The 14524-nt window shown below is 40.3% G+C and overlaps 3 protein-coding genes across 10 annotated transcripts in view; 2 read left to right on the forward strand and 1 right to left on the reverse strand.

The window, feature by feature from the left end:
• LOC118413468 (phospholipase DDHD2-like) overlaps positions 1 to 3039 on the forward strand; it is a 12366-nt gene extending 9327 nt beyond the window's left edge. For all 4 annotated transcript variants that reach the window (XM_035816869.1, XM_035816871.1, XM_035816870.1 and 1 more), the window contains 2 exons: positions 954 to 1095; positions 1467 to 3039. In XM_035816869.1, coding sequence (XP_035672762.1) covers positions 954 to 1095; positions 1467 to 1557 — 233 coding nt within the window. In that variant the 3' untranslated portion in view covers positions 1558 to 3039. The remainder of the gene's footprint in view (positions 1 to 953; positions 1096 to 1466) is intronic.
• A 1008-nt stretch (positions 3040 to 4047) lies between these two features.
• On the forward strand, positions 4048 to 10020 carry LOC118414018 (G-protein coupled receptor 6-like). The gene has a single exon (XM_035817740.1). It carries the CDS (start codon positions 4286 to 4288, stop codon positions 5420 to 5422), a length of 1137 nt encoding a protein of 378 aa, XP_035673633.1. The 5' UTR covers positions 4048 to 4285; the 3' UTR covers positions 5423 to 10020.
• The window catches only part of LOC118414017 (LIM domain-binding protein 2-like), a 42518-nt gene continuing 34756 nt past the window's right edge, over positions 6763 to 14524 (reverse strand). For 3 of the 5 annotated variants that reach the window (XM_035817736.1, XM_035817738.1, XM_035817735.1), the window contains 2 exons: positions 13322 to 13366; positions 6763 to 11120 (listed from right to left, as the gene is read on the reverse strand). In XM_035817736.1, coding sequence (XP_035673629.1) covers positions 10872 to 11120; positions 13322 to 13366 — 294 coding nt within the window. In that variant the 3' untranslated portion in view covers positions 6763 to 10871. Of the gene's footprint in view, positions 11121 to 12608; positions 12671 to 13321; positions 13367 to 14524 lie in introns of all 5 variants that reach the window. The other 2 variants (XM_035817739.1, XM_035817737.1) reach the window with 2 other exon arrangements.

Below are 14524 nucleotides of genomic sequence, written 5' to 3' on the forward strand. Positions count from 1 at the left end.
GATTGTTGGGTGTCAACAAATCACTGATTCTGTTCGGAAGCCAACAGTTCGCGACATTCCCAATGCCGGCCTGTGTTGTATGTAAAAACAGCAATGCCTTATATATGTTTCGGCGTGAAAAGGGGATCGTCCGATATGTAGCAATCAGGGGTATGTTGTCAGAGGAAAAATGTTTTTTTTAATGGCACTGCCACTTGGACGATTGTGAATTCAACCAAAATTCGTGGAAGCTTACGTGTAATTATCGCTTTGCTGTTCAGGAAGGAGAAGGTAAGAATTGACCCGAACTTGCTCTTGTAACAGTCCAGAATGGCACGGTGCGTGACCTCCCCCACCGTCATGTTTGATCATCGTGTTTAGTCTCCCGGGGACTATGGCTTCGTAGACAGGTCACAATGCGACTTACAGGTCCACAAAAGTAATTGTTAACAACAACGGACTGAACTCCAGAATGGCGGGGTGATTATTTACCGCTGAGAGGACTGAGGTTCACCGAGCAAAATGATTGGCTAAAAGTTTCGGATCTGTGACGTCAGAATCTCAGAACGAGGCCATTACGTCATCGGCCAGCGCGGCGGGCAGAGGAGGAGAGCGCAAAGTTCAAACGTGTCTACAGGGTCATATTAGGCGGATCAATGTAAAAATTGACGTACATCAACTTTTTAATGAGTAAACTACTGGAAAATAATGAATTGAAAATTTTCTGATGCTGTTCTTAAGTCAGGCACATTGTATACAGCAAAAGGCTGAGATTGATTTAATTTAATTAGGTACTTGGGGAGTTTTGTAGAAGACTGAATGCTTTTTTATGCGCATGGGGCTAATGGCTTCTCTATCGTATAATGGTAAGTAGCATACATTTGTCACTTCTGCAATTGATATCTTATCGGAAAATAACAGTCCCGTCTGGAGTGGCATGCCCCTTTGATAACAATGTTGCCTTTTGTCCCCAGCTGCTGTAGAGAACCCACCCCCAGAGGATGTACAGATTGGGAAGTTGAACAGAGGCAATCGCATTGACTACGTGCTGCAGGAGAAGCCCATTGAGAGCTTCAATGAGTACCTCTTTGCACTTGGCAGTCATGTTTGTTACTGGTATGTGTATGTATGTAGTACAGTGTACAGAAAAATTGCAAGGGCAAGGAATATGTATTATGTATTTGGTCATAACAGGTATACAGATGTAAATAAAAGTCTTCCTAGATCAAGGAATATGCATGATTTCAGTATTTTTGTAATCTACACTTATTTAGATGCTGTAATGCTCATTTCATTACATATTTTAAGAGGCTCCTATGAGCAATGTCTGCACTCCTGTTGATGAAGATTGTGCAGGTTCCTCCTGTGTCCGGTCAGAATGAAGAAGTAAGCAGAGCCTGTGTTGTTTTTGCAGCACTCCTGTAGTGTAACATTGTGCAGGTTCTTCCGGTGACCAGTATTAAGCAGAGCCTGTGTTGTTTTTGCAGGGAATCTGAGGACACAGTCCTGCTGCTGATGAAGGAGATCTACTCTACCAGTGGTGTCCTTCCCATGATTCCTGGGTCACAAGATCGGTAGTGGCTAACCTCTGACTCTTACACCAGTATACCAGCGATGCCGTGTATCCGTATGCGATGGGAACTTATGTAGATACATGTATTTTAAGAACACCTTTTAGATAACCTTGCCCAGAAGGGATATTATAATTTCAAATAAAGTCAATTGTGGCCAGGGCATTTAGAATCTAAAATTTTTTGACCTTATATCAAACGTATTCTGTAAAATGAGAAATGCACTATGTGTACATTAATGATGTTAGCCTTTTCAAGCTTAACTCTGCTTCTATGACAGTTAGTAGCAAAAAGAACAAAGGTAAGAATATGTTATGCTCTCCAATAGTATATACAATATACCTTTCCCTGTGTCAATGAGCTCTTTAACAGAATCTTTATCCTTTCAAAAATGTAAATATCTGGTTGACAGTGTCAAAAATTAATTGGTCACCAAATGAAAATAAAAGTGACATCAGACTGCACTAATAGGTCCTCATCCACAACAATCTTTGAATAGGCATGACAAGGGTAAATTTGACTGTGACAGTACCGGTATATCTTTCTTTATGTTTGTAATAGTAAGCTTTACTTTGCTTTAAAAGTTCTTGTTGGTGGCAATATTAGTATGGAGCTTAAGTCCTAAGCAACCGTGACGTGTCAGTCATTCTGCAATTGTATGTACATAAATGTCACAGGCAAAAAGTTTTTTTTGTGTTTCAAGTAAGTGCACCTCGGCTATGGTTACAGAATTTAATCACATTTGAACTGTCATGCTAGCAACTTTCGCTTGGTTCTGTAAGCAGGTGCATTTTGTGACTCCATTGTTGGTTGGATTATGCATGAAACTGCAGAGCTGTTCTGTTTACATTTTGGCCCTTCTTAGCTGCACAAACATGAACACAAATGTCCACTCTAACTTTGATCAAACAGAAACCTTGTCCTGGAGAGGTTTTAAGTACAGCGGCACACCTTTAATGACTGCTGTGACAGTAACATTGTAGAAATGTGTACATTTCATAGAAGGATATTATAGACAAGATGCTTATCGGTCCTGTGTGCCAATGCAATAAACAGCTGTTTTGAATGCAAGTGAGCAGTTATCTATTTCATTTGGTGTATAATATAATGATTGTTGGTAAAATGATACCTTAATTCTGTAGCTGCCATCAATGCATTGTGGGGTATGAAATACATTGTATATCAAACAGTATGTAATGCAGAATTACGCAGCCCATATTATGATATCAAACTTGCTGCTTTAAATGCAAATAAAATCTATGTTCATTTTGAACATGTTGATGTTACAAAGATACACAAATGACTGGTGCCAACAATGTTTTTGTGGTACATTTGACTCAATACAATAGCTGCTTATGTCATAAATATTTCAGTTTCAATAACATGATTGGCTTGACATATAAGATAATTGTATTTGCTATCAAAAGAGCCAAGGATTCTTAAAAACATGTTTTTTTTTCAATTAATGAAATAAATAATGTTACCATGATGATTTGAAGGAATCGGAGTATGATTAGAATAATACGGATAACAGTGATGTGTAACTTCAATTAAAACAGTGTTCTTGATATGAAGGCTACGGCAAATCAGCCTTATGCGTTTTAGGCGTATAACTACTGTTTCATTCAGTCAATATGTTTTCTTCGTGGCTAAAAGTTTGATAAATGAAGTCTTATTATATTCTTCTGTTGAAAAAAAAAACGAGCCCGGTGAATTCACCTACGTGTGGTCAGCATGGCTGAAAGAGACGCAATCACGGCTGATTGAAGTATTGTGACCAGCACACATAACATAGTCGTTTATTTACGTGTGCGTGGTTGTTGTATCCCAGAGTGACAGTAACAATCATTTATTGGTACCAAAGAGATGTGTTGATTAAAAGAACGCCTGGATGCCAGACTGTTTCTATGGCCTACACAGACCAACTCCTCAGCTCTAGCATAGCATGCCCCCCAATAACAGAACAGCCCCCCAAGTTAGGACCTGATATCTTTAAGGTCGGGTCGGGGTCTGGCATTGAGGCTAACTGTGCTTTTGGACATTAGTAGAAGTAGGCATTCATCTCTGGAGATGATGACAACGCGCTGGTTTCATGGCCGTGGGCAGCGTCTTCTGAGGCTGGTCATGATCAGTCAAATCTTTCCATGGCAGTTGTGTTCAAAGTATGGACACATAAAAGTATGTGGGTGTATCTGTCTGCAAGGAGGTTAAAAATCAGTGTTTTTTTTTAACCTCCTTGCTGTCTGTTACACGATAACTCGAGATGCCTTCTTGTTGGGTTGTTTTCATATTTGGTATCCAAGCGCGCATAAGTTTTCGTCCGTTTCCAAAAGTAAAAAAAAAGTTTGGATTATAATGTTATATGCCGTAAACTGGAAAAAAAAAAGGATATAGGAAAACGGTTTCTACTGTGGCTCCTGTGGTTAGTACAGCCCGTCGTCATGGTTACATTCACTTGCATCGGGATATAATGGTTTTACTTTGTGGTGACGAGCGTGATGATGTAATTGTTCGTTATCTATAGACCCTATGGGCTAAATTGAAAAGAAATAAGGAGACTTGTTCCTAAGCCTCTAGCATGAAAGAAGGACCTGAAAGAGATAATTATAGAAGTTAGAGAAAAGGCGAGGCTGGTGACAGTCGACATCTACCAAGAGACGTCGTTCTCACAACACGCGGTGTTTCTCTCCGTGTCTTCAACGTCGACGAAACCATAGCTCACGCACAACAGAAGGATGTATTACAAAGATAACTACATGAGGGCGGCAGTGGTGATCCTCCTGTTCACAACAGTTCGCTACTCCCGGATAACCCTGGCCGCCGGAGGAGAGATGAACGTTACTGGGCAGCCCGGCAACAAAACGGACCAGCTCCACGGCTCAACACTACGGAACGGCTCGGCTGTGATCTGTGACACCTCCCCGGCAACCAACAGCTCTAGAATACAACAAAACATCACTTCTGATGACCCAGAATGTCTTCAAAATGACTTCCCAACTAAGCCATCCCCACTGGAAGGTCGAGGCCCTGCCTGGCCCTTGTATTTCACAGTATCCCTTGGGCTCTGGTCTACCGTGACAAACAGCCTACCTCTGGCAGCCATTGTCAAGAAAGAACAGCTCCATACTCCCGCCTATATCCTCATGGCTAATCTGGCAGCCAGCGACGTCTTGACCGGTACAGCCTTCGTATTTGGGGGCGGTTCGGTTCTGGTTTTCATATATACCAAGACCACCACCTCCGACACCTTGGCCCGTCTCCGCCTCGCATCTATCCTTCTTTCGGGCCTGTCCTCCGCCTACAGCCTGCTGGCTCTGACGGCTGAGCGCTACTGGTTCATCATCCATGGAATGACCTACGTCAACAACGTCACCAACAACAAGTGCAAAGTGGTGATTGCGATCATCTGGATTTGGTCAATGCTACTAGCTATGCTGCCGATCTTCGGTTGGCACTGCGTCTGGTCTGTTGACGAAGGATGCCTTTCGTTGGGCGGGGGTTTGCCCCAAGGCTATGTGGCCGTTGTCCTAGTGTTCATTTTCATCCCGATGGTGTCCATCATACTCCTCAACACGCGGGTGTTCTGGTGCCTCTGGATGCACATGAACGCCATCGCTGCCCAAGAAGCCGCGGTGGGCTCCCAGTCCAGCATCAACCGGAAATCTGCCATCACCGTCATCCTCATCACCATCGTGTTCCTGCTGGGGTGGCTGCCATTTTCCGTCAGAATGGCGCTACTCATCAAAGACGACGATGAGCTGGCTAAACTGCTGGTCTTCATCGTCTTGAACTCGTCAATCAACCCGATCATCTACGGCTTTCGCCTGGCCGAGGTTCGTCGCAACGTTGCACGGCTCTTCGTGAGCAACTAGTGAAACGCTGACTCGGCTCTGCGTGGAATGGAAGAAACTGCATCTCTAACACTTTGTCCCCTCAGAGTTTAAGATGGAAGAGAAGAGGGATTCATAGAAATAACATCAGGCTCTCCGATTTTCGAACAACCATGGCAACACCTACATGTACAATAAGAGAAACAACACAAAGTACTGAGTGATTATCAAATATAACAAACACTAGATGGCGCTCACTTCAATTCAAAAGCACATTAAAGCAGGACATCAAAGCCAGGCGCAAAAACATCTTGCTGGAAAAGAAGGGTGATAGACGTCCGGGTGACAACAACAACAACAGTAGCAGCAGCACCATGGACAGGTCCATGGAGAGAGCAGACAGCATGAAAATCACGAAGACCATCAAGACAAGTGAAAACGACAAGACGCGGATCACAAAGGTAATCACTTACTCTACCGATATTAAGAGAATTATAAAAACCTGGACAGGCAGCCCCGACACCAAAATAGAGACGGACGGACACATAATTTAGTTTTGTTTTGTAATCTTTGTACATTATTCGTTGATCTATTCCTGTGACACTGCTAGAATATGAAACGTACAGAACATTTGTTAGACCTGGGTTATCTCGTGACGTGTTACTGAAATGCTAGAAAGTGTTATTTGTAACGGCCATTACTTACTTAGCGTTTGAGTTAAATGGAAAGACCATGCCTCCTTCAATGCATGCGCAAGGAAGAAGTAAATTAGAACCAAGGGGTAGCCAGTTATTAAATAGACCAATCATCTACAACTATTTTTATGGTTGTTTTTGTTTCTATATAAATTGTAATAATATTACTGGCGAAAAACGTAATGATGTATTTGTTCCGCTGTAATAGATCCTATATGGACTCCACTGAAAAGCAATACACAATGTATTGTGATTTTTGTCAGCCAGTACAATATAAGAGTAATTGCAGAAAGTAGTACGGTGATGTATGATATGTTTGCTTTTTCAACAAAACAAAGTTTGTTGGTGTCATTTACCACGAAGGGCAACGAGAGACAATGGACATATTACCCGTTTCGGCTGATTCTGACAGTTGGTAGCACTAATCTGGAGCCGTAGAGGGGATGTTAAAAAGATAAAATTGGATGGGCAACAAGAATTTGTTTTTCAGTTGCTTTGTAACACTTCAATAAACGTCATTGAAACAGATTTTATCATACCCCATACGACCCGGATGGAATTAAGTCATTATAAGTAATTTGTCCATTTCTCATTCTCCTACAATGTTATCATCTTGCTTATAATTCGTCATGTAACTTACTTGAAATGGTGAACCACATGAATTAAACACATTTGTGAAGCAGAAAGTTGGAATCATGCTTTTTATTGGACGCTTTTTTTTCGTGAAGCAAAAATGGCCAGTATGGCCAAATAGACAAAATACTGGTCATTCAACCACAAAATACATATTCACATATACAAAGTCCAGCCGTACAAAACTACTTGTATTAGTGAACCCACTGTTAGGTCAGAGCCTTCAGCCTCCATGCAATGCTACTAATCTGAAGAATGAATCATCATCATCACAAGTTTTCGTTCCTCCAATTTTGCTGCTTTGACTATGAAGTACAAGTGGTTGGTAGGACGACTCTGACAAGGTCTCTAAAAGAAAGAGGACCCATCCATACAATAACTCAATCTCTCAGATGTTCAGAAATTTCCTTCAAACATGATCTTGTTTCACATTGCAGGGCAGACCTACTCTCCAAGCAGAGGTTTGGCTCCAGATGTCGGTCATTCTATTTTGCCCTGTTTCTTTCATGTCTGCCAAAGAAAGCGGAACAAGATAGAAAGCCCAACAAAAATTCCTAAAAACATTTTTAGATAAAACACATTTAGCCAAACATCTAGTTTAAGAGTTAGGCAGACCATTTTTTAAAAGTTTGTCTAACACTGTCTAAAGTTGTATTCTGTTGTCTCTTTGGTTTCATCATTTGAAGCTCTTCAGATTGTGGGCACTCTATGTTTTGTCTGTGTTTAACAAATGCAGACACAGACCCTGACCTCAGTGACAGTTCCTAGTCTAGCTATGAACAAGCCTACAACATACATTTGTATACAGAAGGGGAAGACTGCAAAGGCATTCATGAGGCAGGTGTAGAAAAATCTGAAAAAATTCATGTCGGGTTATGCAGAAAATATGCCCCCAATTCAGTTGTACATTTTGTAGTTATCAAGTAGTCTTTTATCTTGCCATCCTAAAATTGTTTAATAATCGTTAACTTTTGGCACCCACCTCATGGGCCTTTGCAGTTGACCTCACTAGATACTTTACAAGGGCATAGGATAACAGTGACATTAGAATTGTCTGCCATGCTGCGTGGTTAAAGTTGTCGTGTCAACTCTGTGAAAGCACAGTTATCATGACATAATCATTTGCAAACTTGTAGGTCTCAGTCTACCAGGTTCAACCAACCAGCATGGCAGCTGTCATGTGATCATCCTATTGAGTAGCATCTCAGTTTGGTTGCCATGGCAACATGCTTCTATTTACATTATGGTTTCATAGTATGAAACACTCTTGGTGAAAACTTAAACATAAATGCACAAGTGTGTTGTTCCTTCAATGGTCTACCTCTCCCTGCATTTGGCAAAAACTGTAGCTGTTCCATGACTTTAAGCCATGAGGCAAAATAAAATGTTTATTACGTGGGAAAAGACCAATCCTGGCTGTCAATCAAAACCAGTCTTTATCCAAAGAGAGTGGTAGTATATTCATCACGTTTGCATTTCTACACTTTTGGTTTTGTGGTGATTTCTAAGCTTTGACTGGGATACAAAGTAGTGTACTAACATAAAGTTGACCAAAATTAAAGTCATTGGTTGGTTTGTAGCTTTAAAAAAAAAAGAAAAAGAAAAGGAGAATCAATTTGTAGTGCTTTGTTTGACCTTTGGGCCAATCTTCTTGCAACAGCTTGGGCAGTGAACTCTGCTAGTCATTATCAAAATGCTTCTGATGACTTCCAATCTTAACTTGCCAACCTGTTATGGCATTCAACAGTCTGTTAGGAGTGTCACGCTTACAACTATAAAACTATCTCCGACTGTACAGTAATTTCACATACTCATAGAGGCCAAAGTTGGAAAATTCTATGAGGTTCAGCTAAGTATTGTACTGATACTTAAGCTCAGTGCTACTTTGGTAAAAACTATTCAGCATCTGGTAACATACATGTATCTGAGAGGGGATCTGTATAATATAAAATGTTGCACAATTGAACATAACATGAACCATTATACATGTACATATTAATGTTGGCAAGTCTTTGGAAATGATGTAAACATAGGTAAGGCTGACAGTAGCACCTCCATTTCCAGGCAAGAAACAAGTCAGATTTGGCCTTAAGTGGAGGACTACACTGGGAATTGGTACACATAGCTTTAAATGATATCCAAGGAGTTGTTTGGCACTGAGATGTGATGTAAGAGAGAGAGAGAGAACTTTTAGGTAAATGATACATATGCCCTATCTACCTTTGCTCTTGTCAAACTGTTAACCACAAACTAAAAAGGTTCTTGTGTAAACATTGTAACAGAGGGTGGGTAAAAATCCTTTGTTTGTACTTGTGTACCCAATTCATCAAAACAGACTTTTGTATGACACTGTTTTTCTTCTGATAAGAGATACAGTAACTGTGTCAATAATGATACTGGTGATCCCACAAATGGCACAAAGTGTATCTTGTGGAACAAAACATGTCCTTCACTAATATCTGCACATATGTAGAAGGGAAAGGCAAGAACAGAGGGGCATGCAAGAGTCTTGGTGTATGGATCTAAGAGATTCAGACAATCTTGCTCCCTCCCAAACCTAATCAAACTGACAAACTTCCTTTAAATGGACTAATAATAATACATGTAATAAGGCTGGTATAAAAACCAAGACATGGAATATAATAAACCTAAAACACAATATCAGGACCTGATATGTCATTTTTTACATACAATAATAAAGACATACACAATACTTTGGGCTTTATGATATAAGGAGTATAAGGAGTATACATTTGACTACCATCCTGCTAATGTTTAAATAATTACTCAACTATAAAGTATTAAACACTTTCACACATACCTAATAAAATACTTTTTACAAGGCAATGGAATGGTACAGAACTATTAAGCATTTATTAAATTGTACATGGTGTTTGACCTTGCAATACCTCTGCCATGATTGGTCTTTTAGTCTGGCCTCCAGCCATTTTTATAGTGTACATGTATGCTGGTCTAAAGTATACACCAGTATAAAGGTTATAACTGGTGTATAAATGAGTTTATCCCTATAACCTCCTTGCCAGTATAACATTGGAGGTGTAGAGTTACACTTAGCAAGATGATGGGTAACTGTGGCTCTTACTAAAATGAGACAACAAATAAGAAAACAACTATGCTATAACTCTGGATAAAAATACTGTTAAATTTCACTTCTTATTTACTGTCCCTAAAGGTGTTGAGAGCTAATTCTGACCTTTAAACATGCCACAATCCTGTATCAAGACCAATGTGTAGTACTGTACTGTACTGTACTGTAGTGAGCACTTCTCTGGTGGGAGGCCGACAGATATAAAAAAAAACTAGCTAGATCTGTGATCCAAGTGGTCCTGTTACTGCAATTTACATTGTATATTTCTTCCACAGAAAACTCAATTAGAAATTACATACAAGTAAATATGCCACATACCATTACTATCATGTATATCGTCTATAAAAAAACATACAAGTATTCAAAGGTATAGCTATTGATTATCAAAATGATACAATGATAAGTAAATGTATATTGAAATTATCATCTGTCTATATCAAGCTAGGGCAACTTAAATACTCAAGGTAGAACTGAACCTCAGAATGAACAAAACGTAAATGAAGAGGCAAACACCACATTTTCATATTAAAAGAGAAGTTGTCATTTAAAAGGCTAAATCTGTAACTACTGTTTATCAATCAAAACAGGTAATGATTCAGTCACTATTCTGTAATTGCTGTTTAGTGATATTCATCTGGAATGCACATAACAACCTACCCTATGTAACCCTAATGACAGTTTCCATGGTGACATCTGTGTTACCATGGAAACCTATGGTCACCTATCCTACTTAACCATACTGATGGTTCCTATGGTGATAGCTGGGGAGATCCTCTAACACCATTTGCTGATAGAGGGAAGGTTTGGATGTATAGGGAGGAGGATAAAGTTCAACAGTCTTGGAAGAACACTCTGGCTACCTTCCCTCCATGGTGCTGTTTTGTCACAATACAAGACATTGGGTTAATACAAGACAGATGGAGAATGCACCGTGTCAAATGTGGGCAGGGTCAGATCAACACTTGGGTTGTTCCAAGACAGTTAGACTAAGCCAATCACTTTAGGACAAAGAGAATCCCTCCCACCTACAGAGCCACCCCTACTGTACAGTGGACTAGTCCTGGTGGGCTGGTTGGTGGGCGGGGTCCTCCTGGTGACTCTGGCTGGGATCCTTCCTCCTGGTGGATGTTGGGGGGTTTCCCCACGAGCTGTTGTTGACCGCGGGGGATCCCCCAAACTCGTCGTCCCCATCGATGCCGTTTGCTGCGTCGAACTGCGTGTTCTCCAGCCTGGTGATGAGCCGCTCGTCCTCGTCCCCAAACTCTCCCCCCATCAGCGAAGGTTCTCCCACCACCATCACGTCCTGGAGAAAAGGGCAGGGGTGGGCAGGGTGTTACAACATAGTGGGTTATAATACAGCAGACTCAAGGATGCTACAATACAAAGGTTCTAACAGCAAGTCAGTTGGACTAGGCACAGAGCAAACAACCATTTTCTGAACCAACGCTGAGTTAGAAAAGCATCTATCAAAAAACTTGTCATGTATCTAATATATGCAAAACAGTGGTGGATAGGCCCTGGGATATCCCTGCTATCCTGCACAGAAAAAGCAAATATTCAGTTGTAAAAATGGCTCATCATACTCTGGTTTTCTCAAGGATTTGTTGGCACTTGACATTGCCTGGAGTCTGATTAGTTGAAGTAAAACTTATTTAGAATAAAAGTTTCAAAGAAAACTTCCCGGTTATCTTATCTAAGGTATATAAGTAATCATACAGAAAAATGTATAGGATTTTTCTGAAAATGTTCCCCCCCAAATCTGCATGGTTAATAAATTAGTCTCTGTAGCACGTCAATAGGGTTCTTCAGAGCATGGGGGTTTCAGGAATTCCTTCTTCGGGATTTTTTCTTCTGAACAGCTTGACAGAGGTTTGTGGTTTCCTATGGGGACAAGTGGGTTGGACACACTTAGCCATCTCCATCTGATTGTTTCCTTACCTACTATTTGGGACAGATGCTGGAGGTAGCACTGGTTCACCATTATCTGTGGGGTAACCTATTTTATTTAAATTCAGGGCATCAAGGGATATCAAGTCAACAAAGGGTGGTTTCAAATTGGAACATTTTCAAATATTGCAGGTTGAAGCCGCTGTCTGTCGCCTTGATATCCCTAGATACTCTGTTTTTACAAATAACGGATAAAGGTTACCTAGCAGATAAAGGTAAACTAGCATTATGCGTACCTTGGGGTGTGGTGCACGGATGAAGCCAGAATATATAAAGCCTACCAAAATGTTTCAAGAGGTACTTGTATGCTAGTAACAAAGTCATCTAACTGCCATTTCTCCTGACAAAACAGTACTGTCCAAAACTTATCATACACCTATCTTTGTTCTTTCATGTGAAATAGCAATAAAGACAGGGTTCAATGTAGGGCATTGCCTGGTCGACCATCTTTAGACCAAGAAAATATCCACTAGATTATGCTAACCAAAAACATGAAAACGTGCCACAAAAATAAGCAAGTTTATTTAATTCATCAAGAAAGGACTTGACGAAGACAGCATGCAGGAGACAGTGAGGAGGAAGAGTTTTTAAAACACCCTATTTTGAGGTGACACTTCTCTCCATGTTTGCTGATGTTAATAACGCCTGACTCTAGTATTTGACAGAATTGTGAAAATCCAAGAAGCATCTTTAGATTATCAAGCAAAACATCACCGAGTGAAGCCATGCCCACCGTTTGCTTTGAAATGTCACAAGCTGCCGCCTTTTCTTTTCTCTTAGAAGTCATATGGTGCATTGTGGGAAAGATTAAAGTTTGTTGCCAAAGTAGAAAAAAGATTCCTACCCTAAAGTTGGCAGCTATGGTGAATTCTGATTGGGTGATCAGAGATCATGTGACTCGCCAAACTGAAGAACAAACAGATAGGCTTGTCAGTCACTTCAAAATTAGCCAATAGCTACCCTGTCTTTACTTTGAACAATCAGATATAAGGCAATGGTTTCTTAGGATCTGTATTGAAGACGTAATTGATATTCAGCTATGAAAATTGGGGAGTAAAGTCTTAGCCAGGCTTCAGATCCTGAGCCACACATCATATATTCATAATGATGTGGGGACATATTGGAACTGTTTATACATTCACCTACAAATACCTCATTCTGTTGGCAAGAGTTTCATTAACCTGCCTAGCTCAGCCTTCTTGCGTGTGACAAGACTTAGAAAGGTCTCAAAAATTGAACCTATGGACTGAAGGAGCATGTCACAAAAAACGTCCACAATGACACGTTGAGCTGTGCAGAACAAGCAGACAACGTTACTTTATTGACAGGGATTGGGTCACGACCAGTGGCGACATTCAGACCAATGACAACAAACTAAGTAAGAAACTGAGAAAGGACAGCAACTGTATCATTAATTGAGTAGAGGTGAGTTGTACTTATACACACAGAAAAATGGCATGGGACAAGACGACAAAGTTTTAGAGGATTTGAGAAAAGATGTTAAAAAGGAATGTTACGAGAAAAGAAGATACATCAAGAGTGAATTTGCATGCGTACCTCGTCCAAAGGAAGGACCAGGTCGCTTTCTGCAGATCGCTTGCGCTACAATGAAATAGAAACACAATCATGAATACACACATCAGCACTATTGGGAACCTAGTGGGAACAAAATGTAAGTGGGACCCAAAAATCCGAATACTGCAGTTAAATTTTTGAGCTATGAATGCATACATGTATTTCTGTATATTTGATTTTTTCTTAAGTTGAAAGTTTATTTAGGTGACACAAAAATAGGTAAAGCAGGTGAATACGGTAAATAATTACAATATCAAAAATCACTACAAAATAATGACCTCATGCAAGAAAATATGCTAATCTCCACTGTTACACTGACCCAATCCCTTAGGATAACTTTGCTTCCATGCCCTGCTGCTGTTTACATTAATAGCTTTGCACATGAATGGTTAAAGGTTGTAGCAAATCTCACAAAGCCACATCATACTGTGGGCTCTTGAAGGGTTCAGTTATGGTACAGAAGAGACACCTGGTGATCGACATGTAAATTGCAGACAGGTATTGTTGTGATGGACAGAAAACAGTATAATGATGATGAGATAATGAGCAGACAACACAGATTGAGTATGTTTACATCCATGTACTACGTAAGTCCTACTTCTTATGAACTGTAGCCATGATGTTTGATATTCTATTAAAGTTTAGTGACACTCTTATAAATAGCTCTTTGTCTAGTTGCTGTACAAACTAATGTTTACACCATGTAGGTTTATTTCTTGAGAAAGGCATTCTATGGATCATTTGCCGTCCATGTACTGAAAGGGATGCATTCTAGTACTGCTAACAAGTGCCTTTAATCTGGGCACACACATGTACATGCATGTCTGAGAATGTACAACACTGTATACATCACTCTATAGCAGGGCTCTAGCCAGCTCGAAATTTTTTTCCGTCAGCCAATTCCCATTGTCGCGAAAACACTATTCCAGGAGATAGAGAGACTGAACTGAGACCTTGAAAAACGGGTTTTTAATGAGATTATCGTATGCAAAAGGACACCGACACACATTGTCAACAATCATAACAATAGTAAAACAAACAGTGTGTGGCTTTTACGGCGTCCCTAAGCTGCCCGTAGCTTCAACCAAGGATTTTTGTCCATCAAGGTTGACGGATTGGCTTTAAAATTTTTCCGTCACACGCAGGAAATTTCCGTCAATTGACGGAAAAACGGACGCTGGCTAG

Source organism: Branchiostoma floridae, chromosome 4 (assembly GCF_000003815.2).
Source record: "Branchiostoma floridae strain S238N-H82 chromosome 4, Bfl_VNyyK, whole genome shotgun sequence".
NCBI classification, from domain to species: Eukaryota; Metazoa; Chordata; class Leptocardii; order Amphioxiformes; family Branchiostomatidae; genus Branchiostoma; species Branchiostoma floridae.

Coding starts and splice junctions, on each gene's coding strand:
- LOC118414018 (XM_035817740.1), top strand. CDS start 4,286: ATGTATTACAAAGATAACTACATGAGGGCGGCAGTGGTGATCCTCCTG.